We start from the raw sequence: 25594 nt of genomic DNA on the forward strand, positions 1-25594 counted from the left end.
GCGAAAGAAGACAGCATGCACTATCTGGTGAAGACTCAGGGTACAGACGGACTGCACTTGTACCTGCAAAACGGAAGCCGTAATGCTGTACAGCCAAGATTGCTCGCCTTTAGTGTATTGTAGAAGCTCGGAGCCTATAAGATACAGATATTGCGAAGGCAGATGATGAGGAGGCTCTAGTCACTTCGAAAACGAGTTTGAAGAACGACATACTTGCCGAAAAGGCAGCAGCGCGCGCGGTAAGTCTCATACGCTTGAATAGAGACCATAAGACATCTTAATGATTCACAGCATCCGATGGAGAGCACGGGAGTGCTGCAGGTACAGAAGTGAGGAGAAGCAGTCGCAACTAGTGATCATACGTGCGCCCTTCCTCTTCAGGAACTGAAGTATTTGAAGGATTCGCTACCGCTACTACTGCCTGACGGCTGGCTCCCGCTCCCAGGGGAGCCCCCTGCGATACGCAACCTCGAAGTACCGCCGGTGGAGGCCGCAGGTGCCACCCAGACCATCTACTTCCCGCCCGCTCTATGGCTAGAAGATAGCAAGCGCCCCGAGGGGGATATTAAAACCCCCAAGACGCCCCGACAATTTGACAGATGTCCGAACCTGGATCTCGCTCTTTGGTCTTACGCGCGCTCATTCCTTTCAGAATTTGCCAGTGGGCATCATGAGTTGCCCTCCCAAGATTGTTGTTGTTGGTGCTGGCCCTGTTGGTGCGCTGGCTGCACTGTATTGTGCGAAGAGAGGCTTCAATGTCGAGATCTATGAGGGACGACAAGGTAAATGGCTTTGCACTCCCGCTCCTCCATTGGCTGTATTTGACATCAAGCTGCAGACCTGTGCAAAGAGACCGTAGTACCTTTGAACTTTACCAAGTCCATCAACCTTACAATGTCGGAGCGAGGACTCCGAGGTCTACGTCATGCCAATGACTCCAGCCTATATGAGGACGTCGTGCGAAACACTGTGCCGGTTCATGCTCGCATGGTTCACGGTCTAGATAGCTCTGACCAGCCATGCAGCACACCAGCGCCATACGACGTCCATGGAGAAGTAAGAGACCACACCATATCCTTACAGCCAGCTCCAACTGACCTTCACTAGCACTTGAGGGTTGTCGACCGCGCATTCTTGAATCGCCGGTTACTAGAGTCTCTGGATGAACATGAGAACGTAAAAGTCTTCTACGAGCACAAGCTGTTGTCGGCAAATCTCGACCGCCAGGAAGCCGTCTTCAATGCGGTCGTCAGCAAGCCCAGGCCTCCCGAATTGCATCTACCTGCAGAGGTTCCAGAGCCGGCTAGCCCGGTACTCTCTGATACAAAGACAGTTCAATACGACTTGCTCATCGGTTCAGATGGAGCATACTCGATGACCCGACAATGCATCTCGAAATATGGAAGACTCAACCTCCAGCAGACATGGATTGATGTTATGTGGTGCGAGTTCGTGATTCGTCCAAATAAGGATGGTGAACACAGGCTTTCATCTAAGCATCTCCATATATGGCCTCAGGATGATTACATGTTCATTGCCCTTCCAGATCAGGTGAGTAGGACGTACTGATGTGAGAACGCCGCCAGTCTAGTACTGATCAGCTTGCAGAATTCGACATTCACCTGCAATCTTTTCGGTCCACGTTCGTTGTTCCTTGAGCTTGAGGCAAACCCGGACAGGGTAGTACCTCTCTTCCGGAAGTCCTTCCCAGGTGTGGTGCCTGACTTGATTGAACCAAATGTGCTTCAGGAGATGTTTGTGCAGAACCCACACTTGCCCTTACTTGATCTGCGTTGGTACGTGCCCTGTCAGGCTGTCAATAAAATTACAGGTGTGAAGATAAGCTAACATTCCCATCTATTAGTACACCCTACAACTATTCTGACAGCTGTGTCATTATCGGCGACGCCGCTCATGCAATGGTGCCGTTCTACGGCCAGGGACTGAATACCGGCTTTGAAGATGTTCAAATCCTGTTCCAAGACTTCATCGACCAAAGACACTGGACAAAGTCAGATGCCGACCTCAAAGAGCCGACCATCTTGGACAGTTACACAGAGTTCCGTGAGCCGGACCTACGGACAATCAACGACCTGGCGCTGGAGAATTATACTGACATGAAAGTTGGGGTCAACCAGACGTCCGTAAAGTTCAGGAAGTGGGTCGAGGAGCGAATGAGTCTTTACGCCCCTTTACTTGGATGGGAGACATTGTACAGGCGAGTGGCATTTTCCGGCGAAAGGTACTCAGTCGCAAAGGCGAAGAGCGAGCGCCAGCGCAGAGTTCTGTTTGGAACCTGTACGCTAGGTGTCGTGGGACTAAGCTATGGCGCTGTATGGATGTTCAAGCAAGTGGCAGTAAAAGCAGCCCAGTAGACACATCTAGAGGTCTTCTCTCAGATCAATTCTGACCGAAAAGGCCACATCCCTCTCCTCAGCAGGTTGTGATTGTTTTTGAGAAGGCCCATCGTACGACCCGCTTTGACCTGGCTGCCCGCTTTTCACTGTCACCCGCTTGATATTCTACGTTGCAAAGTCTGCAGGGTGGCATACGGCTCACAGCTTTGGGTAGGCCCGAGCATGTGTGTCTGGTCGTTCCTCGATAGCTTTCGTGATACCAAAACATTCTGTGTCGACCTTATTCCATTTGACAGTCTTCTTGTTGGATGGGATGTTACTAGATGGGATCTTCATGTATTGGAAGGCAATGGGCTAAGCCTTCAACAAGGTGGATAGTAATGGATTGACCCCCTATCCATTACCGTCCCATTCAACAAGGACACTGCCACTTGATCGTGTTCCATTTTAAGCCACGTTTACTCGTCTCAACTGGACGGCTAGGTGTCCACTGCTCCAAATTGCCTGGCAACCCGCTCTTTGAGCGCCGACAAATGGAAGCGTGTACTAAAATGTATTTTCGAAATGTCCGTGCCGTGCCGTGCGCGATTGCAACATGCATGTGTGTTGACTGTTAGATGACGCAGGGTACATCCTTTGGGGCGGAATTCTATCGCGCTGAGAAATCCTTATGAGCACGAGTCCTTAACTTATGTACAAAGTACTTATGTAGCCGCGGTGCTACTTGATAGCACCTTCCCAATCTATTAGAGAGCTGTACACCTTATACCCGCCCCACAAACAACAGCTTTCCACGACTGTGCACCTTTCTGATAAACTTGAACTTATCCTCGGAGCGATCTTGAGATCAAATGGCCGCAACAGTCTCTACAGTCACTGCTTCCGCGCCCGCCACCGAAGGGCGACTGACCACTGAGATTGAGCTCGAGCCTTCGACAGCGCCAGGCAGACCACCAGCCTCGTCAAACACATCACTCGAAGCCCCGGATTCTGCGAGCACAGAAGACAAGCAAGATGCACCGAATACTACTAGAGCGACCGGTATTGTCGTCGCACTATGCGGCGTAAGCTGCCTCAACACCCTTGGGTCCGGCATATTGACCATTGCACTTCCAAAGATGGCAAAAGATCTCGACCTGCCGCAAGATTTGTTGCTATGGCCTGCCTCTGTCTATGCCCTTTCCGCAGGCTGTCTGCTCTTGCTCTTCGGCAATCTCGGAGACATATTTGGTCCGAAGGTGATATGGGTCCTTGGCTCATTCCTCTTTCTAGTGTTCACGCTGGCCTGCGGACTATCACAGACTGCCGCCCAGCTGATTACGTTCCGCACCGTCCTAGGACTCGCCATTGCCATGTGCCTACCGACTGCCGTAAGCCTTGTAACAGGCTCTTTTCGGCCTGGGAGATGGCGTAATGTAGCTTTCGCATGCATTGGCATGGGTCAGCCCCTTGGATATTCTGTCGGCCTGATACTAGGCGGTGTTTTCGCTGATACCATCGGCTGGCGGTATGGATACTACATCAGTGCGATTCTGAATGCACCACTATGCGCGATTGCAATCTGGGCACTTCCGGCACCAAGGCCAAAAAAGAAATCACGCCGGGTCGCACTGCTCAAGGATATCGATTGGACAGGCACAGTTCTCATAAGCGCATCCCTTGGCTTTCTTTCATACGCTCTGGCACGGCTCTCTCAAAGCTACCAGGGTTTGAGTAACGTTGCGACCGCAGTGCTGTTTGCCCTTTCGATCGCGCTGTTCCCTGTCTTCGTGTTCTGGATGAGATATCAGGAGAGACGCCAGCGACCGGCTATCGTTCCCATCAGCCTGTGGAAGAACGCTATATTCTCGACAATCTGCGGAGTGGTTTTCCTGTGCTGGGGAGTCTTCAACGCTTTCCAGTACTTTACCTCACTCTATCTGCAACTGGTGCAGGACAACACCGCGCTCCAGACGTCGATACGTTTCATACCCATGGCGGTTGTCGGGGCTGCAACGAACATCCTGACTGGCTTCCTGGTCGACAAAGTTCGGGTACGACCGCTCGTGGTAGCATCTGCAGTAATTACGACAGCATCGCCAATCATCATGGCTTTCAGTGAGCCTTCATGGAACTATTGGCTTGGTCCGTTCTTCGCCATCACCCTCAGTCCACTACATCCAGACGTGCTCTTCACGGTCTCAAACCTCGTAGTGTCGGCGGCATATCCTGGCGAGTCGCAAGGTCTCGCGGGCGCAGTGTTCAACACGATCAGCCAACTGGGCAACTCCGTAGGGCTTGCGGTTCTTTCGGCGATAGCGTCCAGTGTGACAGCACATGACGCCGACAAGTCGTTGCAAGCTGGGTACAGGGTCGCATACTGGATCATGTTTGCGGCGATGGTAGTAGTAATCCTCGCCTCGTGGCTTGGGTTGCGTAAGGCGGAGAAGGCCGGGTAGAGGAGAATACATGTAGCTTCCTAGTTTTATTCGAATACGGTATACAGAACGTTCATGTTCCTTCGTAGTGCTTTCCAGAGGACAGGTCTGTCGTTTGGGCACGGCTCGTGCAACAATTCTTGACCCGAGTCAGCGTCACCATCCCACTTTCCATCCCCGCCAAAACTTTTGGACATGAACAACACACAATGGCGGAACAAAGCAACAACTCGCAAGAGCTGCCCGAGCGGCCCAAGGAAGAGCAGGAAGGCGAGAAAGGTCCATCGAAAAGCGCACTGAAGAAGGCGGCCAAGGAGAAGGAAAAGGTTGGTTACCCACTCCCGCACTCAATGCCACACCACTAACAACACGACACAGGCCGAGAAAGCTGCCAAACGCCAGGCCGAAGAGGCAGCGAAGAAGGCCGCCGACGATGCCAACGATGTCTCGAAAGAAGACTACGGCGACCTGCCCATGCTCGGCTCACAGCCTTACGTCCCCCACGCCGACTCTGCGAAGCGCATCAGCCTGACCGAGCTCGCGCAACAGAACGAAGATGTCAGCGGCAAAGAGGTCACCTTCCGGGCCATTGTCGAAAATGCGCGCAATCAGGCGGCCAAGCTGTCGTTTGTGGTATTCCGCCAGGGCATCAGCACGATTCAAGGCGTGGTCGCGGCGAGCGACAAGCTGAGCAGGCAAATGGTCAAGTTCGCAGGCAGCATACCGTCGGAAAGCGTGGTGCTGGTGCACGCGCTGGTGGAGAAGCCAAAGGAGGCAGTCAAGAGCACGACGATACAACATCTGGAAGTGCACGTGAAGCAGCTCTTCGTCATCGCGAAGGCGGAGCCACAGCTGCCTATGCAGGTGGAAGACGCGGAGAGGCCATTGCCGGGTGAGGGAGAGGAGCAGGTCGAGAATGAGGGACGACCGATCGTGACGCTCAATACGAGGCTGAACAACCGCGTGATCGATCTACGGGGTAAGCACAACCATGCAATCTTCACGATCAAGGATGGTGTGACTCTGCTCTTCCAGGAGTATCTCCGCAGCAAAGGCTTCATCGGCGCCAACACACCTCGCCTGCTCGGCGCACCCTCAGAAGGCGGCGCAAGCGTCTTCGAGGTCTCCTACTTCGCCACAAAAGCCTTCCTCGCCCAGTCACCACAGCTCTACAAGCAAATGCTCATCGCCGCCCGCTTCGAGAAGGTTATGGAAGTCGGACCCATCTTCCGCGCAGAGAACAGCAACACCGCCCGCCATCTCACTGAGTTTACTGGCCTGGATCTGGAGATGGCATTCGAAGAAGACTACCACGAAGTCGTGACTCTCCTCGAAGAACTCATGCTCTTCATCTTCAACGGCCTGCGCACACGCTACAAGCTCGAGACTGACCTCGTGCGCTCCATCTACCACGTTGAGGACTTCGCCTTGCCGGCAGCCGGGTCCGTACCAAGACTGACGTTCGCAGAAGGCATACAAATGCTCCGCGACGACGGCGTGGAGATTGGCGACTTTGACGACCTGTCCACCCCCGATGAGAAGCGACTTGGCGCGCTGGTGCTCAAGAAGTATGGCTCCGACTTCTACGTCCTGGACCAGTATCCGCTCGCCATTCGGCCCTTCTACACCATGCCCTCTGCCGAAACACAGGCGAAGTACGATGCTTCCAAACCCAACGACGGCTACTCCAACTCGTACGACTTCTTCATGCGCGGACAGGAGATTATGTCCGGCGCGCAGCGAATTCACGATGCGGGCTTCCTGGAGAAGAGGATGAAGGAGCACGTCACACCAGTCGACCCGAAGAGCGAGGGATTGAGGGATTATGTCAATGCTTTCAGGTACGGGTGTCCGCCGCATGCTGGGGGTGGCATCGGACTGGAGAGGATCGTCATGCTGTGGTTGGGTTTGCCGAACGTAAGGTTGGCGAGTCTGTTTCCGAGAGATCCGGGAAGGTTGGCGCCGTGATTGGAGATGGAAGGGGATCTGCAGACGAGATGAGTGTAGACGGCAGTGGGCTGGGAGTGCCGTTGAGCTCTGCGCATGGACGGGCACGATGAAATTCCTCTCCTGGCTTGCCGATTCACGTATAATGAGTGCAAGGGCAAGGTACATGGGGGGCTCGCATGTTTGCTGGGTAAGCGCAGTGGACGCGGCTCGCTGGTCTTCGCATAGGCTGGTCAATGGCGAGGTCTCCCACCAACAGAAATGAAAAACATGACTTCTCAAAAACACTTCACTTCCTTCGTACCTTAGCCATGCATGAAAGGGGGAGGGGATGGAAGTGCTAGTCCTCAGGTTTAATGTGGTGGAATATATGCTATCGCCATTCAACACCGCGAGCAGGCATCCTATGCTCCATCGTCTGTGTCCGCAATCTACCCAGCCTGCATCGAAGCACCTCACTCAGCGAAAGGGACTACTTCTAGTAGCCCTCCTTGCCCCACTTGTTGTACTTTTCGTGCAGTTCCTGTGCCCACGTTAGCGTCGATACACTGACCCTTACACTCTTCGCCGCGTGGTCCATGATCTTCCCGCTCCCAGTGTCTTCGTATTTTCTACTCACCTTTGGCAAATTCACGTTCGGAATGATGACCTCGTTCAAAGCGCTGGGCGCATCCTTCCTGCCCCTGCTCTGGTCACCACCCGGGTGGTACTGGTATTTGGCATTGCCGCCGGTGTTCCAAGGCTCACTGCCCGCCGCCATGCTGACCTTGTTCTCGCTGCTGGACGAGGTGGGGTTGCGGGAGAAATGCCAGCCTGCGAGGCCGAAGGCACCGGACATGATTGCTAGGAGGGTCTGTTCAAGACACAGTCAGCAGATGTGGCGTGATAAGGCTCAGAGAAGGATGAGGGTGTCGCACGTAAAGCTCAGGGTCGCGGCGAGCGCCCTTGCGCAGGATGTCGGCATTGGCCTGTTCATCGGGCTGTTTAGCACTCGAGGGGTCGGCGGGCGCGGCGTAGGAGCGGGTGGGTTGAATCTGGCGGATGACTGGGGTTCGTGTGCTCCTGGTGGCCACAGCGGCCGTTCGTCGTGCAATCGCTGCCATGTTGGTCGTCTGATGTTGTTGGTAGGAGAAGTCGAGGTGACGTTCATCTGGGAGCTGTTCGTTGGAAGCATCAGGCGGGACGGGCCGCTGTTAGCGTTAGGCTACTGTCGGCGACAGTCGGGAGCGGACATGAAGATGGATGCGGTGCATCGTCAGGAGTTCGGCTCATGCAGGCACAAGACAGATCTGGGAGTGGCACAATCAAGATCCAGATCAGGACAGAATCGACGACGGCACACAGATACAACGTATACAGCGCGAGGAGGAGGTCTGGATTATTATGCATCTCGGCTGGCCCTCTCACGCAGCGGCAGACTCGAGACGTCTGACGGGCAGGAGCAGCACCTCCGTACGGTGACGACAGCAATGTCGGCCTACAGCGAGGACGGCAATGCTCCCACCTCCGCCCTCCCCACCTTCCTTGACAGCGACCCATACCCTTCCTCCGGCCGTGATGGCGCAGCGAGACCTGCCTCATCCGCCTCGGCGGCGACGGATGCGACGTCCGAGTATGGAACGAACGACGATTTCAAGAGCGCAAAGGAGAGACAGAGCAACATGACCACCCTGACGGGTCCCTCTGGGCCGGTGGGCGAGCCAGGACTTCCGCCGAGTCGGCCAACAACAGCAAGCACCACCGCGCAGTCGGTCTCCCAGAGAGGCAAACGTTCGAGCTTGCAGGCGCCGACCTCTAGGAGAGGCTTCGCCATGTTCGCAGCGGGCAGAGGCGGTGGCGGGAGTGATGCTGGATCGAGGCCGACTTCTGCCTCGACAGGGAGAACTCATGTACCCGGTGTTGCAGCGCAAGGATTCTTCCGGCCCATGAGCAGCTCGAAGCTGCAGGCGCAACGCAATCAACGACCTGCGAGCGCATTGGGACAGAACGTGGAGACTGCGGAAGACGAGCGACAGGCGAGAAGGAGGAGGTACAGCAATGCCAGTCTCAACACGTTGCGAGATGCGCCACCACCGAAGGAGGATGAGGCGGATATCCCCCCTCTGCCTGTGAGCAGAGGCACTGATGGACAACCGGAGGACAACACCGCTGCGAGCGTGACAAGCGCAACACCACTACACAACAACAGACATCCAAACCCACCCAGGCTGGAAGTCAGCGGGCTTCGAGCAAGCACTACCCCAAACGGCGAGAAAGCGCCCAAGTCGCCATCCCGCTCTTTTAGAGCATCTCTCGGCATTGGATCGAGAGCGAGCAAGCACTCACAGCAGGACCGAAGGGTTTCACCCACGCCTCAGCATGAGAAGCTGGAATCTCATCCATCATCTCCGCGACAGCTTTCCGATGAAAAAGCGTTTCCTTCATCACACCAACCACAACAGTCAGCAAAAGGCAATGGCAAGAACTACGAATATGCCGCCAGCAACACCCTCTTCTTCCTTGCTGGAAGATGTCTGAACACCCGAGCGAAGCCTCTCAACGTGGCCACTTTCCTCCTCACAGTACTGCCCGCGGTACTCTTCTTCGCCTTTTCGGCACCATGGCTTTGGCTTCACGTCAGTCCAGCGATACCCATAATCTTCGCCTACATCTTCTACATCACACTATCTTCATTCCTCCATGCCGCTCTGAGCGACCCAGGCATTCTGCCACGAAACATGCATCCTCATCCACCAAATCCGGATGAAGAGCGCGATCCACTGACCGTCGGTCCTCCTACCACTGAATGGGTCATGGTCAAGACTTTTCCTTCTACCACATCAAACCGCGTCCCTCTGCCCGTTCGAGATGCTACATCAGCAGCAGAGAACGGGATACCAGCTGCTCCATCAACCGCCATGGAAGTACCAACCAAATACTGCAAATCATGCGCCATCTGGCGACCGCCCCGTGCTCACCATTGCCGTGTCTGCGATGCCTGCATCGAGACGCAGGACCACCACTGCGTCTGGCTCAACAACTGTGTCGGCCGGCGCAACTACCGCTTTTTCTTCTCCTACGTCGCATTCGCCACCCTGCTAGCCTTCCTCCTACTAGCCTTTTCTCTTACCCACGTTGGTCTCTACGCCCAGCAACACGACATCTCGTTCCGCGCCTCGCTCGCCGGGCGCACTCAGGAGCGGATGGCGTTCGCAATGTTCATCTACTGCGTGCTCGCGCTGCCTTATCCGGGTAGCTTGTTCGCGTATCATTTGTTCTTGATTGCGAGGGGCGAGACGACGAGGGAATATCTCAACACCCACAAATTCCCAAAAAAGGACCGGCATCGGCCGTTCTCTCAAGCAACGCTGGTACAGAACTGGGTCAGCGTCCTCGTCAGGCCGCGACCGCCGAGCTACATGCAGTTTAAGAAGCGGTATGAGGCGGGCGATCAGAGGTTGGGACATACGGCGCCGAAGAAAGAGAGGAGGAAAGATTTGAGAAACCGATACAGTGTCCAAGGGACGAACGGCACAACTGCCAAAGGCGCGAATGGAAGCATTGCGCCCGAAGGCCACGAGATGAAGCAGCTCCCACCGTTGCCACCGCCTTCGTCGCATGGACAGCAGGGGGTGCAGTTACAGGGGCCGAGTAATGGAGGTGGAGGTGTCGTTGGCGCTGCGAACAGTACGCCGCGGTGATGTACACTGCTGCTTTGAAGGGCCGTGTTGATCCTGTTGACAGGGGGGGAGTTCGGAATCCTACGTGTACTTCTTGTTGAGCATTGGCGTTGGGGGAAGTTGATTGGCTTGCCGCTGTGGCTGTACAGTAACACTGCGACGATTAGCGAGCCGCAAGGCGGGTACTGGTATGGATGTGTATAATCGCCCAGAACTGGATGTGTTACCTTTGCTCTGTCGGAGCTCCACCACATCCAATGCTTGTTGTTGTTCTGAGTTTCGTTGCCATCTCCATCAAGTTTCGTGAGGTCGCTTAAACGAGTATCGAGACCGGCCGCGTTGCAATCTTGGTCGTGTCACGCTCGGATGCCAAAGCGGCCTCAGCCCTTGTGCTACCCCTGTCCATTCTGATACACCCCCTGCTGCACGTCGACCTCAAGTTCGACTTCACCCGCCACTTGAGAACTTGCACCTTTTGCATACCAACATTGCCACGCATTTTCTACTGCATCCCTTGAAGCGGTTCAGCGTCCCTTGCCTTGCCAGCGCCTGCTCATCTTTGCGACTTCATCTTTGGCGTTTGCTTGAGTACTGACTGTTTGTTTGGGAGTATCGCGACTTGCACCACAACAAAACACAAACACCACCTCCCACCATGCGCTTCACGCTCGCCACTCTCGCCTTTGCGGTGCTCGCTGCCGCAGACCCAATCCCGCAAGGCGTCACATCTGCTATCGCACCCTCAGGCACTCCAGAAGCGGCGTGCTCTCCGAACTACAATGGCGTGTTTGAAGTCATCCCGGTGAACAGCAACACAAAGCGTAGCCTCGAAGCAGTAGGTTCAAACAGAGCACAATTTTCCACGGTACTTCATACTGAGTAGTACTCCAGCGCCAAAACACACAGCTCGGCATCACCCTCGAAGACGGCATCCTCAAAGACCCCGTCGGCCGCCAGGGATACGTCGCGTCCAACTCGCAGTTTCAATTCGACGACCCGCCGCAAGCTGGAGCCATCTACACCGCCGGCTTCAGCGTCTGCGCGAACGGCAGCCTGGCCATCGGCAACGACGCTACCTGGTACAAGTGTCTCAGCGGAACCTTCTTCAACCTCTACCTCGACAACGACGCTGGGCAGTGCACCGAGTGCTACCTCGTGGCGCGGCCAGTCGGCAAAGGCGGGCCTGTGACAAGTGGCGCGGCATCGGCATCGGCGTCCATGGTCGTCTCCTCATCAGCGGCTGCCGTCAACGGGTCGTCTCCGTCTATGCTGCCGACTGGAGGCGCATCGAACGGGACGATGTCTTCGTCTTCTATGGCCGGCACGAGCACGCGCACGACGACCAGACACACTGGAGGGGCGGGTCAGACCACTGGGATGTCTGCCTCGTCCACCGGAGCTGGACAGACTACTACGGGAGGAGGAGCGGCGGCTTCACAGACCTCGGCGGCGGCATCTTCATCAACAGGCGCGGCGGATGTCGTGATCCCGGCGGGAAGCAGCTTTGGGTTCCTGGCGGCAGTGTTGGCTTTGTTGGCGATATGAGCACACATTGGCTCTACTTGCAAGATGCGTACATGCGGGAGGAGTTGGATGAGCTGTTTCATGGATACACTTGACGACCTGTGTAGTAATGTATATACTTAATCCATGGGACAAACGAAGGCGTTGCAACATTGGGTTTTCTGTTGCTCGGATTACAACTTGTTTTGAAGCACGTCCGGCTGCTGAAGGAGCTGGGCCGAAGGTGACGGTCTTCAATGGAGAGCGGGACGATGAGCATGGCTGATTCCTGCCAGATGATGGGCAGTACGCCTGGGCGGAGCAGTGGCTGAGCAAGCTATGACCTTATCGTCACAGTGCTGCAGGAAGTACAGAATCGGTCATCGGAGACGTTACGATGTGCATAACACGTCGAGAGGGGTCAGATGGTGCCCCTGGATACGAAAAAGAACACGAGAAGAAATCTCTGCGAGTGAGCGTTTGACTTTGCCTGGCTGCAGGACTGATATCTGCGCCAGGGCCTGCCCCGACCTTTGTAGAACTTCGCTACCAGCGTGAGCTACTGCTCCGCCGGGCAGCAGTATGTCTACGTATAATCTATTGGGCATTACACCAAGGCACACGCGTGCTATGCGGGCCCAGGACTCTTCGACTTGCCCATCATTCTCCCCAACATGCCATGCTTCTTCTTCTCCTCCACCTGGCCAGTACTTTCAGGCGTGAAGGTCGCAGGCATGGAGCTCAAGCTCTTCCGCTTTCTCAGTCCGTCTGGGAGGTTGTCGTAAGGATGAGTAGGCACCGCCGGAGGGGACGGCATCGGGACAGGTGGTTCCGTCCATGGAGCCTGCCAGCTGCTCTGGTTCGGAGGCGGCGGCGTCGTGTACTGCGGCTGCTGGGTCTGCTGGGACTGCTGGGCATATTGGTTCTGCGGTGGCTCATATGGCGGTGCTTCCGGTGTCTTCTGCCTTCGGGACTCCTGCCAGCGGTTGAAGTCTCCGGCAGCTTGGTTCTTCAGATTGGTTGCCGTTGCTCTCGCAGAGTCACGCTTGGTGTCACGCTGCTCGACGGTCCCCCTCAGAGTCTGACCTACGCCCTGAAGGCCTACAGCGGCATCCTTGAGATTTTGAAAGCTGCTGTGCCTCTGCTCCGGGACTGGAGAAGGGGCGGCGTGGTAGCCTGGGTTCTGCCATTTTCGTGCGGGACTGCTCTGATCGAGAGCCATGCGAGCATGTTGTTCCGAGGCGTAGTCTCGACCGCTGCTCTTGCTGGGCCCGGCAGTGCCGTGCTTGAATGCAGGGTGTTGCTCGTCGGGAGGTCTTTGTGGCAGAGCTGGGGGCAGTTCTGCCGCTTCGGTCGTAGGGCGCACGGCGGCACTTGAAGGGTCGAGCAGTTGTTGGCGCGCTGGCTCGTGTACCACATTCTCCCTGGTAGTTGTGGTGCTGGTCTGTTGCTGTGGCAATGGCGATTTGCTTCTTGCTCGCCTCGTTGTAGTAGTCGTCGTGGTCGTAGTCGTTGTAGTGATAGTTGATACAACCTCCCCCGTGTCGTCGTCCACCACCTCTCCGGTGCGCTGGTTGACTGCGAGATTCCGGCGTGAGTCCACCCCCGGCACCTGCCCATTGTTGTCAATCGGCTTGACGTCTGAGCTGTTCTTCGATACTGTCCTGAAGTGGTGTCAGAAGGATGGCTCTGTACCATGGCCAAGCCGGGGAAGGTTTGGGGCGCCGCATCATGCATTCTCTTCACCAAGCCCTGTCCCTTGTCGTTGTGACTTACCCGCTGTTGGAGCCGCCATAGCCAGAGTCTGCTGGGACTGGGGACGGTCTGCCGTTGCGACCTGTTTCCCTGGGGGACAACAGTCCGCTGATTCGGCGGCGCTTGTGGTCTGTGTCTGCGGCCATTTTCGTGTGGAGTTGAGGAGAAGAAAGGGAAGAGAGGTGAGATGAAGAACAGACCTACTGTAAGTATCACGTTGGCGGGTCCAAGTTGGCCAACGTCGCCTTACCGCGAAACTTGGTTGGGCGTCCCTGTCAGTGACGTGAGGGCGTGAAGATCAGCCCACGCTATCTCACGCGAATCTCCTCCATTCCTGCCATGACCAAGCAGGTGCCCGGTGTCCATCATCCCACCGCTCATTTCCTGGCGATGCGACAAATCCTCGTAGTCGGTGTTGTTGTCAGGACAGGAAGCAATGAAAAGTTGGGAGATGCAGAGTCGTTCTTACAAAGCAGGGCAACACCGCCAACTCCAGATGGCAAGGATCGTCCCGTCTGGTCTGGCGGCGCGTTGCGATGCGACTGCTGCTTCGTGTGATGTCCAAGAACATCCTGAGCCAACGACGAGCATATAACAGGAGGTCAAGATGGCCTTCATTTCGAGGTCACAACTTACCTCCCCGCCTGGTCTTGACTGCGGGTTGAACTACTCCCAGAAGCCACGCGGATTCAACGAGAATACCATTCATGGCCACCCCGAAGCCTTACCAGATCTCTATTGCAGACGCTAACTTGGAAGACCTGCAACAGCGACTGAGGCTGACCAAGCTCCCACCTCAGCTCGAGAGCAAGGATGAGTGGCAATTCGGCGTTCCAGTGGGCGAGGTGAGGCGATTGCTTGATCACTGGAAGAATAGATTCAACTGGAGGCAGCAGGAGGAAGAGCTGAACCAACTGCCACACTTCATCACCAAGGCCACCGTCGATGGTTTCGGAGATCTGGACATCCACTGTACGTTACAACCTTTCGAAGTCTGCATCGCCTTACTGACTGTCCGAAAGTTGTGCATCAAAGGAGAAATGTTCAAGGGGCAATCTCCCTGCTCTTTTCGCACGGCTGTATGCTTCCTGAGCCTTGAGAAATTCAGCAATCTCGTATACCGATCGTGCATAGGGCCTGGGTCGTTCGTCGAGGTCACCAAACTACTACGACAACTCAACAAGCAACCCGATGGTCCTCACTTCCATGTTGTCGCTCCTTCTCTGCCAAACTTTGGTTTTTCCAGTGGAGTCACAAAGCACGGCTTCGGCCTGCCGCAGTATGCTGAGACATTCCACAAACTTATGCTTCAGCTAGGATACCATGAGTACGGTGAGTCTGTTTGGCAATCACAAAGCTCGGGGTCGTTCGACTGATGCTTCCAAAAGTGACACAAGGAGGCGACTGGGGATTCTCGGTCACCCGTGCAATTGGAACGTTGTACCCCAAGCATTGCAAAGCATCTCATATCAACATGGCTCTCGTGGGACCTCCAAAGTGGATTACCAACCCCGTACAAGCTTTGCAGCATGCAGTAACGCCGTACACTGCACAGGAGAGGGCAGCACTTGCTAGAACCGAATGGTTTTATCGCAACAGCTACGGCTACAACCTGTTACAATCGACCAAGCCCCAAACGATCGGCTTCGCACTTGCCGACAGCCCTGCCGCCCTTCTCGCCTGGGTCTACGAGAAGCTCCACGACTGGACGGACTCGTACGCCTGGTCAGACGATGAGATTCTGACCTGGGTCTGCATCTACTGGTTCTCCACTGCTGGACCCGCGACAAGCGTGCGGATCTACTACGAGGCCACGCACGCTTCGTCTGAGTTGAACATGACTACCCAGTCGCTCACTGGGTGGGTTCCGCATGTGCCATTGGGCATTGCACACTTTCCCAAGGACATACACGTCGTCCCCAGTTCCTGGGCGAAGACGCTTGGTCCCGTGTCCTTTGAGAGTGAGCATTCTCGTGGAGGTCACTTTGCTACGTTGGAAGAGCCTGCAGCTGTGGCAGCGGACCTCGTGGCGATGTTCGAACGTGGCGGGCCGTGCTTTGGAGTTGTGTCCTCCGCGAGTGGGTACAAAGACTAGGCGATGACTTCACACTCTTGCTTCGTTCATTCATCAGACCCCCAGGAAAGAGCAGTTGGAGCAAAGGTTCGTAAAAGTTGCAAAGTAGGTCTTCTCACTAGAGTTTAGCTCTCGTGTCGCCAGCGTCCTGCGGTCCATGGGGTCCGAAAACAACAACTTGATTCCTTTCGACAAGCTTCTGCCAGTCCCCAGAATCTGCATGTCCGGAAATGCCCTTGAAGTCCATCCATGCAGAGAAAGCACACACGGCAGTCTCATCCATGTCCTGGCTGGCGTCTAAGATCATCAGGGTGCTCATGACTACATCTCCTAACCTCTCCATCAACTCCCTTGATCTCAACTCTAGCTCACCTCGTTCTTTGCTTGTCATATCCTTCTTCCATTGCGCCCACAGAGTCATCACCTGCTCAGCCGGCTTCCGCAAGGAAGACGTTGCCTGCTGCAGTCCAGAGCTCACCCACTCGTCCATGGCAGGCATTACCTCCTTGCCAGTCTTTCCGAAGACCACACGCAGGACATCGTGGGCCATCATATCAGTCGTCCCTTCCCAGATGCTGCAGACGTTTACATCACGGTATAGGCGAGCGATGTTGTACTGTGCATCGTCGTTCTCGAGGTAGCCAATGCCACCCATGCACTCCATGCATTCTGCCAGCCCGGCGATGGCTGACTTCGCTGTCAGGCCCTTCAACACTGGGGTGAGGAGACGGAAGATGTGCTCCGCCGCCGCAGCTTTCGGAAGCGTTCCTGTGCCTTCGACAGTGGTCCTTTGCTGCGGCCGACCTGTTGCATCATTGTACGCAGCAATCTGCGGCTGCTCGACAATTCCCAGCAGCGAGGCAACGAAGATGCAAAGCAGCACGTTGGCTTTGTACTCAACATGCATCTTCGCGAGCGACCGCACGTAAGCCGCCTTGCTGGACAACGGCTTCAGGCCAACCTTTCTGACACGAGCAAAGGCTCGAGCGATGCCAAGTCCTCTGCCCCAGAACCCAATGGCGGAGACAGCATTGTGCACTCTGGCAACGTTCAAGACAGTAGCGATCTCCTTGACGCCCTGTCCCTCGGCGCCGACGAGGTAGGCTCGAACGTCCTTGAGCACAAGCTCTGCGGTGGGAAGGGCTTTCGTGCCCAGCTTGTTCTTCAATCTCTGGATCTGAATGCCGTTGAGCTCCGTCTCCTCTGTACCAGGTATCTTGCGCCGCATGGGCGCCATAAAGGTTGAGATGCCCTTCGGTGTCCGCGCGAGGAACATCATCATCTGACTGTCGGTGGCTGAGGAGAACCACTTAAAGCCGCTACAGAGCCAAGGTCCCAATGACATGCCATCGCTTCCAGCAGACTGTGCTTCGTACTCCGACAATTCGGGCGCATACCTGGCCAGTGTTTCGGTCTGACTGACATCGCTTCCGCCCTGGCGCTCAGTCATCCACTGTCCAGTCGTCCAAGCGAGTTCGGGGTCCTTTGAGACCAGCTTCTCGTAGGCATTCGTCATTGCCATTCTTGACTGTCCTTGAATGCTGGGATCAGACAGATGCTTTCTCAAGGCAGCAGCGACTCCATCGGTCATCAAGCTCGGACAAGTGACCCAGCACGAGCTCCCCGTCCAGACCAAATACTTACAGAACTGCCATGGCCGGCTGTACTGTGCATACTGGTTCTCGTAGCCGATCGATACCATGCCTTCCTCAATGCCGATTGCAGACAGTCCCCGCCATCCTTCCGACGTGATGAGTTCATCTTGCCGTTTGCCCCAGGCGGTGAAAGGTTTAACGTAAGGCAGGTTGTGTTCGGCATCCGCCATCAGTGTCATTACAGGTTTCGACAGAACTTTATCACCAAAAGTGTGAAGTTCGGGGACGATCTCATCTCTGATCGACTTTGGTAGGAACAAGCTGAGACTTCTCTGAAGGGCCACATCGTCCTCGAGCTGGTTCAGTATCACGGGAGGTGTTTGAAAGAAGCCTTCTGTTGAGCTCGATGGAGCTGGTTCCCTGGTCGGCGCTTCATGTTGTAATCCATTGACCGTAGACTGATGCGCTGCCAGTGGCGACGACGCAGGTACAGCTTGAGCGGGTTGCGGCCGATAGATGGGTGCCTTTGATGCCATGATTCTTTCTGCTTTTGTAAACCCACCCCTGCAGAAGGAGAAGCGTCCATGGGAGTGAAGTCGGGCATTGCGACTTCGCTCTCGTATGCCACAGCCAACTTCCCCGAGAGCGAAGAGGGGAGCTCCGACCGAACGTCACTTCCTCGGTCAAGGCAGACAATCAAGCCTTCTCACAGCTGCCATCCCTGGAGCGGGCATTGCGCCGGCTGGTTAGATTGCCATTCCGAGTCGCCCACCGGCTTCATGAAGGTGTCGAGAAGAACTTACGGACCAAGGCTGAGGCTGATCTACACAGATCATCCGGCGTCCGATGCGTGGAGCGACCTTGCTGTTGTTTTGACCCGACTTGCTGTACTGTTCATCCACAGCCACGAACAGGCGTGATGATTGACCCACAAGATAGCAGGTCTGTGTTGGCGCGGTTGAATGAACCTCGAGCTGAAATGATCCGCTATTGTGAAGCCATGCCAGGCAGGCATATAAGAAACATCACTAGGCCGCCATGATTGATAGACCTTCTCAGGAACAACACAGCATCAAGAAACAAACCTAAACACAGCGAGGGCAACAACAATCTACTTCCCAAGTTCACGGCCCACGTCGAGACCACAACAATGTCAACAACAATCCGCAAAGCTGTCATTCACGAATTCGGCGACGAATCGAAAATCAGTATTGTAACCAGCGCCATCGAAGATCCGCCAGCGAACCACGTCCAAGTCCGCGTCCTATACTCTTGCTTCGGCGGGACAGATATCAACATGCGTCTCGGCCGCTACCCAATGCAAAAGGCCGCTCCATTGACACCAGGCTACTGTCTTGTTGGCACGGTCGTCAAGTCTGGTACCGGATGCGTTTCAAACCTCCGACCAGGCGACTTGGTCTCAGCCCTCACCGTCTACGATGCAGAAGCCGAGCTGTGCAATCAACCGGAGAAATACATCATTCGAGTGCCCCATGGCCATGATCCACAGAAGGTCTGCGCGCTCATGGTGGACTGGATCACAGCATATGGTATGGTGACTCGTCCTGGCAAGGTTCATGCCGGCCAGAAGGTCTTCGTTCATGGCATGAGCGGCGCAGTCGGCTACGCTACATCCGTTCTCTGCCAGCTTCGTGGTGCGACCGTATACGGCACCGCCTCGGAGCGTAATCACAAAGTACTGGAGGCTTTGGGGTGGATCCCCTTCGTGTATACTGACAAGAAGTGGATGCAAGCCATGAAGGACATGGGCGGAGCGGACGTCGTGTTCGACCCGTTAGGTTTTGAGTCCTGGGACGAATCTTACAGCATCCTCTCCCACAACGATGCATGTCTGGTCGGGTACGGCGGCAACCTGGCGACCCTTCAGAACCAAGCTCCTAGGGGAGTACTGATGCCAACTCTGAAGTTGTTGTCGCGGAATTTTATCTGTCCAGCGGTCCATCGACATACCTGTTTCTTCTACTTCACCCGCGATGACAAAACCTTTGTGCCAGATGTTGAAGCGCTGTTCGAGCTGCTGGGCCAGGGAAAGATCGATGTCAAGATCAAGAGGGTGTGGGACCTGGGGGATATCCAAGAAGCACATCGGAGCTGGGGCAAAGGGAGTGGGTTCGGGAGTCAGCTGATCAATGTAGGTGCGAAGACTTGAAGGTTGTGGTTATCCTCGCACAAGGCATCTTGCAACGTGGTTCCGAACACCGCTCCTATGCGTGACTTCGCTTTATCGTTTCCGTAATGATGCATCGTTCGCACTCAGATGTCCGGCCTATGCTGCGCACATCTAACGTACATCCATCTCATGCTGTAGCGACGCCTCCGCTTGAGGGTCTCGAAGTTCATGCCGTTCGTGTCCAGATGAAAGCATATGTATCCTCTCACTCGCATCAGCCTCATGCTGCACCCCACCCCGTGGCTGGACTGTTGCAGGATCCACGACCTTTTCTGAGGACATTGAGACTGCTTGCTGCCTCTGCCGCCTTCTACGACGCCGCCTCCACCGGAATCCATAGCCTATCAGTGTAGCAAGTGCAAGAACTCCCATGACAAGTCCTGCGATCCAGGCTTTGCTGCCTCCATCGTCGCCATCCCCTGTGTATGCGCTCGCAGGCCGATGAGTGGTGGCAACATCCTGAGTCTGTTTTGCGAAGGTGTAGATTCCATTCTGCGTGGAAAGCGTTAACCTTTCTCAGTATCGCTTCTGCGTGCCCTTTCAAGCTGGCGGAACGGGCGACTGGGCGACAAAGAAAAGAGAGCAACCTCCCATCCGAACATGCCGGAAGTGGATCAAAGGACATTGTCTTGTGTGTCTTTCGTCGACCTCGACTGCGTCTCGGATATGTCATGATTTCGCGACGTTGCATCTCCAGTCAGGACAATTGTGTGACGGCTGAATATGTCGCAACTCCACTTCTCCTCGCCAGATGGCATCCAGTTTGATCTACGCCTCCCGGACCAGATTGACAACACTCCTGTACCCGACTACCGCTCGCAAGCAGAAACACCGCACAAGCCGACGCAGCAGACTTTTGCTCGCGCATACTCCTCGCCGCCGACCATCAATCCGGCAAAACCTTGCCATGCATTCGGCAACCCAACACCGGTGGGCCTTGGTGGCTTCCTCCTCGCAAACACGCCCGCTACCATGATGCTGCTTGGCTGGCACGGCGCCGGAGGTGCAAACGGGAACGAGAGCGCGGCAGTCGGGATGTTCTTCTATATGGGCTGTCTGCTGGAGGTTCTCTGCGGAATTGGGGAATGGATCAAGGGTGAGACGTTCAACGCAGCTGTTTTCTTGATATTGGGTGGTTATTTTGGAGCCTCTGGCGCAGTGCTCGTGCCGTTCTGTAAGTGGAGTCCTGACGTAGCAAGTGAGGTCTCTGAGGAACGGTTGTCGGCCGGCCGGCGAAGCCTTCTTGCTCGGCCCACGATGTCTCACATGTGAGCGCGAAATTGCTGACGCACATCCTCCTTATGTCCCAGATAACGCCATCAGCGGTTATGGCGCAGATGGCATAGCAGCACAGTTTGCATACCACGACTCCTACGCCATGTTCCTGATCTTCATGGGGGTGCTGCTGCTCTTCTTCACCATCGCATCTATCCGACTGGACGTCTGCCATGTGGTTCTCTTCGCCTGCTTCACGGCATGCTTCCCATGCCTGGCAATGTCGTACTTCTACATGGCCGATGGTAATGCCAGCACAGCACGCACGTACCGGATATGGGGTGCCGTTGTCTCTTTGGTCGGGAGCATTATTCTGTGGTATTTGGTAAGTTCACAACGATTCCAGCTGTCCAATTACCTGGTCTGTATGCATACTGACCGGACGATAGTTCCTAGGCTCACTGCTTGATGCAGTCGACTTTCCAATCGCACTGCCGGTGGGTGATCTCAGCTTATACGTCAAAGCTCGGAGTGAACGGCGTGGTATCCGGCGGCACGAAGCATCAATGTCTTGCGGACTTCGAGCCCCAATCAGACTGGCTTTAGGGATGGTATCGGGCCGGAGGTGTAGCTGTGCTGCTTGACAGAGCCTGATTTAAAGCTTCGAATTGGGGATCGATGACTTGCTTGCAGTTGGTGGCAGCTTCTATCCGCAGCTGGAGTTTCCATGTATCTTAGGTCGACGAACGAGGAAGATTGCCGGACCAGTGCGCCTACCGACAAACGAGCGGTCCGTGATTGAAAGATGTGGAAAGAAATGCGTTTGGTTGCCCAATGTCTAGCTTCCGAGCACTTCGTCGGCCAGACCAGTGTACTTTTCACTAAAGCAACTCATCTTTCCCTAGCATCGCTGCCATCGGATCAGCCTTGCTAGTCTTCTCCTTCCGATACTTCTCCATCTCTGCTTCTGTCACACCAGCCTTCAACTCCTCCAGCCGCCGCCGGCTCTCATCCATGCTCTGCTTCTCCGGTCTATCAACACCATTCGGCACGTGCTCTTCATCTCGCTCCTCGCTCGCCTCCGCGATGGTCCTCGGGACCTCCGTAGCATTATCCGCTTCTCCAGCAGTGGGTAGAGTCAGGCCCTTCGAAAAGCGCTCAGCCTCTTCCGCAGCTCGCAGTCCCTCATCACCAGTGCAGAAGCTATTCTTGACAACGCTGTGACAGCACGCGTAACCCCACTTGAAGTCTTGCCACCAGCTCCCCCAAACGGAGGTATGGTTGTTGATGAGCACGTCTTCCGCGTACATGCTCTTCTCCTTCTTCTCCAGTGCGCCCTTGATCCTGCCGCGCTCGTCGTACTCAACGTACTGCTCGTTACTCGTGACGCCCGCCGAAGCAAGAGCGTTCTTCTTCGCAACAGTGTCTTGGCTGCCGTACTTGTCAAGCAAGGCCTTCTTTTGCGACTCCTTCTTCACCAAATCCTCGTCTGCCTTGCGTTTGCGGAGTAACACAGCTTCAGTGGGGTTGGCTTGGAGATGAATCTTGTCCTTGTCGCCGCGTTCTTGCGTCTCCCATGCGTGCCGTGATGCCCGCTCGAATTCGGCTGCATCGCCGGAAGCCTTCTGGAAGCCATCTTCGGCTATCAATTCGTTGGTCGAAGTGTCTGGGTCTAGCATGCTCCGGGTCTTTGGGTCGTACTTAGCGCTCTCAAGGTCCAGGTTGAGCAAGTACTTGGCCGTGTCTTCTCGTAATCGCAAGTTGCGGGTAGACGTAGCCTGCTTCCTCCCCATATCCGTCTCTGCCTCGTACTTGTCTCCGTCTACATTCTCCTCTCCCTCGGCGTCATCCTCCTCGCCCGCCACCGCCTGCTTCTTCATCTCCTCCATGGCCCTGTAATCCTCCACCACTTCTCCATACTCGCCCGCCTCGAACCCATTCCACCGATCCCTCTTCGCGTCCCAGCCCAGGTTGACGTCCTGCACCGCCTCATCCGCCGCAATATCCCTGCCGGTCCAGCGCGCACCCTTCTTCCGCTTCCGCTGCAAACAGTCCTTCTCCTTGTGGCTCATGCTCCCGCAGTTCTCGCAAGCACCCTTGCGATACTTTGTCGCAGCGGGCGCGACCTTCTTGCCGCGATCGTACCATTTTGAGGTGCCGAGAGGGTCGCTGTTCTTCTCCGACTGCAGACGTTGATGCTCGAGATAGTCTTTCTCATCTCCGTCAATGTAGAACGGCTTCTTGGCGATGAAAGAGGGGATGTACTCGTTCCGCTCGTTTGATTTGGGCTCTTCCTTCTTTGGTGGTTGGCGCATGGTGGCGGCTGAGAGTCTTCTGGTGGTTGTGTGATGCTGCTGTTGCTGTCGTCAAGTCGTCAAGAACCGGGAATGTCGCAGTCGGCGCAGAACCTGTACCGCTGTAAATATGAGCACGCTAAGCCCAACATGGCAAGAATGGCAACATGTCAAAGTTCCAACCTTCACTCTTGAGCAGACAACAACAACAACCAGTGACAGCCATTGCCGCTGTAAAAACGCTTGTTCGAGGGATTGTGGTGTTGCTGTAGTCATAGTAGCAGTATAGCCGACATCTTACTGCCAGCATCTGATCACAGCACAACTTCTATCCAGCATGGGCGACTCGTACCGCCCAAGCGACCAGTTCATAGGCCACGGCCGCCGTGACGGAGGAGTACCGCGCAAACGTGACGAAGGCCAGCATCGTGCAGCAGACGACTTCAAGATCCGTGGACGTGCTACCGAGCAGAACCGCGACATGCCCATCGAACAGAGCCACAACATGCCCACCGAGCAGAGCCGCGACATGCCCACCGAGGAAAACCGCGAACGAAACGACGAGCAATATCGTGTGCGAGACTATCATGGTATCTTACTGCAACAATCCAAGCCCGGCTCCTATTCCTTGCCATGAAGTGACTTGGAGCTAACTTGATTTGTTTCTTTAAGTGTCCAATTATTCTCAGCAAGATTATGCCCGTCGCGACCATTCTCGGAGCTACAACGACAGCCGGACAAGCCAGCCCACGCGCCACAGGAGCCGCTCGCCACGTCAGAGATCCTACCTCAACAACCGCTCATATCGTGACTATGGGGCAGCCGTAGACGAGCGCAGAGGGCCCCCCGCTGCTGAAGTATATCGGCCACCGTCCGGAGGCGCCGAGTACGATCGAACGAGTTTCCGTCAGGACTACAGCGCCAACTCATCCGCCTACCGCAACGAGCTGGATCGCCCATCGCAGCGTTACGGCCGTCCACAGCAGGATTATCCTCGTGACTCACCGTACAGCCAGCCCTATGCGCAGCAGCGTTACGGCCATCCGCAGCACGACTATCACCACGGCTCAACGTACCACGGCCCTCCCCAATCGCAGAGTTACGGTCATCAGCAACAGGACTACCGCCGTGGCTCACCATACGACAGGCCCCCTACACCACCACCGGTGGACGGCAGCAAGGACGTAGCAGACGACGACAGCCAGCCGTTCATGGTAATTCTTGTGCGCGGTATGAAGAACACTACCACTGAAGCCGTGTTCGCCAAAGGACTTGAGAAGCTCTATCACAAGTCTGCCGACGCCGACGGCGGTGCCACCCCGAATAGCTTGAAGCGCGTTCTGCTCATTCGCGACCGCAAGACAGACGCAAGCATGGGCTACGGATTTGCCGAGTACTTCGAGACAACAGATGCCAAACTGGCCATCGAAAAGGCCAGGAAGCTCTTGCACCACGGCAAGCTCACCATTGCGTCGACGCAGATCGCTGTTTACTTCCCGCACTTGGGTGTCTTTCCACCTGATTCAGCTGACGGCAAGCCGGAGTTCAACGAGAAGTTCAAGTTTCTATGGCGGAGCGGCGCGGAGCACAAATACCACAACCGCAACTACTACGCCTCCATTCACGACGTGAACGCCATTTCACCCCACCCATCAGCTAGGCCCACGACGGCCACCAGCGAATCCGAGAAGGGATCGACATCGAAGGGCAAGACCAAGAAGAAGAGAAAGCAGAAGACTTCAGACATCGGTCAATTACCCATGTTCAGCTTGTGGAACAACAGGCAAGCAGAGCTACGCGGAGAAGAGACGCATGCCGAGCCTGCTCCTGCTCCTCCACCTGCAGTACAGACATTCTGCCACGGCCTCGTCTGCTACCTCTGCTTCTCCAAGCTCAACTCGGCGGAACATGTCAATCTCCATTTGCGCGGCAGCACGAAGCACGCCGAGGGCCTGGAGAACGAAAAAGATGTCGCCAAGGCGTACGAAAGGCTGGCGAGCATGGGTATCGACCCCTCCTCCACCATCCCGTCGTCCGCGCTGCCACCACAGCCGCTGCAGAACCCGGCAGCGCAGCCCGCGGCGGCGGAGAAGTGGGTCGACCGCGCGGCCATGCGTCGCGAGCAGGAAGCTGCGACCTCCGCGGCCCCCGCCAAGATCCCTTCCTTCTCGCTGAAGGGGAAGGGCAGCGGCGCCCGTACAGCGACCGCCAGCACCACCTCCTCCGCCCCAGCCCCGGAGAAGCCGACCTACGGCAAGGCGGCCAACATGCTCGCCAAGCATGGCTGGACCGAAGGTCAGGGGCTGGGTGCGGCTGGAGAGGGTCTCGCGGCGCCGATCGAGGCGTCGGCCTATTCTCGTGGGGTGGGGTTGGGCGCGGAGGGGGGCAAGGTGGGAGACGCGGCGGTCGAGGCGTCGAAGGGGTATGCGGAGGCGGCGAGGGATAAGGCGAGGGCGAGGCTGCAGGGGATGTAGGGATGAGTGCTAGGGTGCTTGTTCTCGGGGGTGTGAAGGGTGGGTGGTGGGTTTTGCAGCGACTGTAGCTGCACGAAATTGCCCTCGCGGCTTGAGACATTCTGAGTTACATC

General features: G+C 55.8%; 13 protein-coding genes across 13 annotated transcripts; 9 read left to right on the plus strand and 4 right to left on the minus strand.

The window, feature by feature from the left end:
- Window positions 1-894: 894 nt before the first annotated feature.
- BNA4_2 (kynurenine 3-monooxygenase, mitochondrial precursor) lies at window positions 895-2375 on the plus strand (the record flags this gene model as incomplete). The annotated part of the gene is made up of 4 exons (XM_064807117.1): window positions 895-1056; window positions 1108-1551; window positions 1609-1796; window positions 1865-2375. The coding sequence occupies 4 exons, from the start codon at window positions 895-897 to the stop codon at window positions 2373-2375; spliced, it is 1305 nt and encodes a 434-aa protein (XP_064654490.1).
- An 833-nt stretch (window positions 2376-3208) lies between these two features.
- On the plus strand, window positions 3209-4795 carry LTR77_009892 (uncharacterized protein; the record flags this gene model as incomplete). The annotated part of the gene is made up of 2 exons (XM_064807118.1): window positions 3209-3727; window positions 3803-4795. 2 exons carry the CDS (start codon window positions 3209-3211, stop codon window positions 4793-4795), a joined length of 1512 nt encoding a protein of 503 aa, XP_064654491.1.
- Window positions 4796-4983: 188 nt separating this feature from the next.
- LTR77_009893 (uncharacterized protein) lies at window positions 4984-6742 on the plus strand (the record flags this gene model as incomplete). Its single annotated transcript, XM_064807119.1, has 2 exons — window positions 4984-5100; window positions 5153-6742. The coding sequence occupies 2 exons, from the start codon at window positions 4984-4986 to the stop codon at window positions 6740-6742; spliced, it is 1707 nt and encodes a 568-aa protein (XP_064654492.1).
- Window positions 6743-7199: 457 nt separating this feature from the next.
- On the minus strand, window positions 7200-7824 carry LTR77_009894 (uncharacterized protein; the record flags this gene model as incomplete). Its single annotated transcript, XM_064807120.1, has 3 exons — window positions 7200-7244; window positions 7281-7574; window positions 7639-7824. 3 exons carry the CDS (start codon window positions 7822-7824, stop codon window positions 7200-7202), a joined length of 525 nt encoding a protein of 174 aa, XP_064654493.1.
- A 167-nt stretch (window positions 7825-7991) lies between these two features.
- ERF2 (Eukaryotic peptide chain release factor GTP-binding subunit) lies at window positions 7992-10401 on the plus strand (the record flags this gene model as incomplete). Its single annotated transcript, XM_064807121.1, has 2 exons — window positions 7992-8072; window positions 8161-10401. 2 exons carry the CDS (start codon window positions 7992-7994, stop codon window positions 10399-10401), a joined length of 2322 nt encoding a protein of 773 aa, XP_064654494.1.
- A 634-nt stretch (window positions 10402-11035) lies between these two features.
- On the plus strand, window positions 11036-11925 carry LTR77_009896 (uncharacterized protein; the record flags this gene model as incomplete). The annotated part of the gene is made up of 2 exons (XM_064807122.1): window positions 11036-11215; window positions 11272-11925. 2 exons carry the CDS (start codon window positions 11036-11038, stop codon window positions 11923-11925), a joined length of 834 nt encoding a protein of 277 aa, XP_064654495.1.
- Window positions 11926-12511: 586 nt separating this feature from the next.
- On the minus strand, window positions 12512-13784 carry LTR77_009897 (uncharacterized protein; the record flags this gene model as incomplete). The annotated part of the gene is made up of 2 exons (XM_064807123.1): window positions 12512-13547; window positions 13660-13784. 2 exons carry the CDS (start codon window positions 13782-13784, stop codon window positions 12512-12514), a joined length of 1161 nt encoding a protein of 386 aa, XP_064654496.1.
- Window positions 13785-14345: 561 nt separating this feature from the next.
- On the plus strand, window positions 14346-15733 carry LTR77_009898 (uncharacterized protein; the record flags this gene model as incomplete). The annotated part of the gene is made up of 4 exons (XM_064807124.1): window positions 14346-14610; window positions 14661-14717; window positions 14773-14970; window positions 15027-15733. The coding sequence occupies 4 exons, from the start codon at window positions 14346-14348 to the stop codon at window positions 15731-15733; spliced, it is 1227 nt and encodes a 408-aa protein (XP_064654497.1).
- A 97-nt stretch (window positions 15734-15830) lies between these two features.
- Window positions 15831-17843, minus strand: LTR77_009899 (uncharacterized protein; the record flags this gene model as incomplete). The annotated part of the gene is made up of 1 exon (XM_064807125.1): window positions 15831-17843. The coding sequence occupies one exon, from the start codon at window positions 17841-17843 to the stop codon at window positions 15831-15833; it is 2013 nt and encodes a 670-aa protein (XP_064654498.1).
- A 614-nt stretch (window positions 17844-18457) lies between these two features.
- On the plus strand, window positions 18458-19477 carry LTR77_009900 (uncharacterized protein; the record flags this gene model as incomplete). The annotated part of the gene is made up of 1 exon (XM_064807126.1): window positions 18458-19477. One exon carries the CDS (start codon window positions 18458-18460, stop codon window positions 19475-19477), a length of 1020 nt encoding a protein of 339 aa, XP_064654499.1.
- A 744-nt stretch (window positions 19478-20221) lies between these two features.
- Window positions 20222-21319, plus strand: LTR77_009901 (uncharacterized protein; the record flags this gene model as incomplete). Its single annotated transcript, XM_064807127.1, has 4 exons — window positions 20222-20672; window positions 20809-21098; window positions 21163-21210; window positions 21239-21319. 4 exons carry the CDS (start codon window positions 20222-20224, stop codon window positions 21317-21319), a joined length of 870 nt encoding a protein of 289 aa, XP_064654500.1.
- Window positions 21320-21594: 275 nt separating this feature from the next.
- SLU7 (mRNA splicing protein) lies at window positions 21595-23028 on the minus strand (the record flags this gene model as incomplete). Its single annotated transcript, XM_064807128.1, has 1 exon — window positions 21595-23028. The coding sequence occupies one exon, from the start codon at window positions 23026-23028 to the stop codon at window positions 21595-21597; it is 1434 nt and encodes a 477-aa protein (XP_064654501.1).
- A 316-nt stretch (window positions 23029-23344) lies between these two features.
- On the plus strand, window positions 23345-25481 carry LTR77_009903 (uncharacterized protein; the record flags this gene model as incomplete). The annotated part of the gene is made up of 2 exons (XM_064807129.1): window positions 23345-23597; window positions 23680-25481. 2 exons carry the CDS (start codon window positions 23345-23347, stop codon window positions 25479-25481), a joined length of 2055 nt encoding a protein of 684 aa, XP_064654502.1.
- Between the last annotated feature and the right edge of the window lie 113 nt (window positions 25482-25594).

The sequence above is a fragment of the Saxophila tyrrhenica genome, assembly GCF_035928015.1.
Source record: "Saxophila tyrrhenica strain CCFEE 5935 chromosome Unknown scaffold_20, whole genome shotgun sequence".
Classification (NCBI taxonomy): Eukaryota; Fungi; Ascomycota; class Dothideomycetes; order Mycosphaerellales; family Extremaceae; genus Saxophila; species Saxophila tyrrhenica.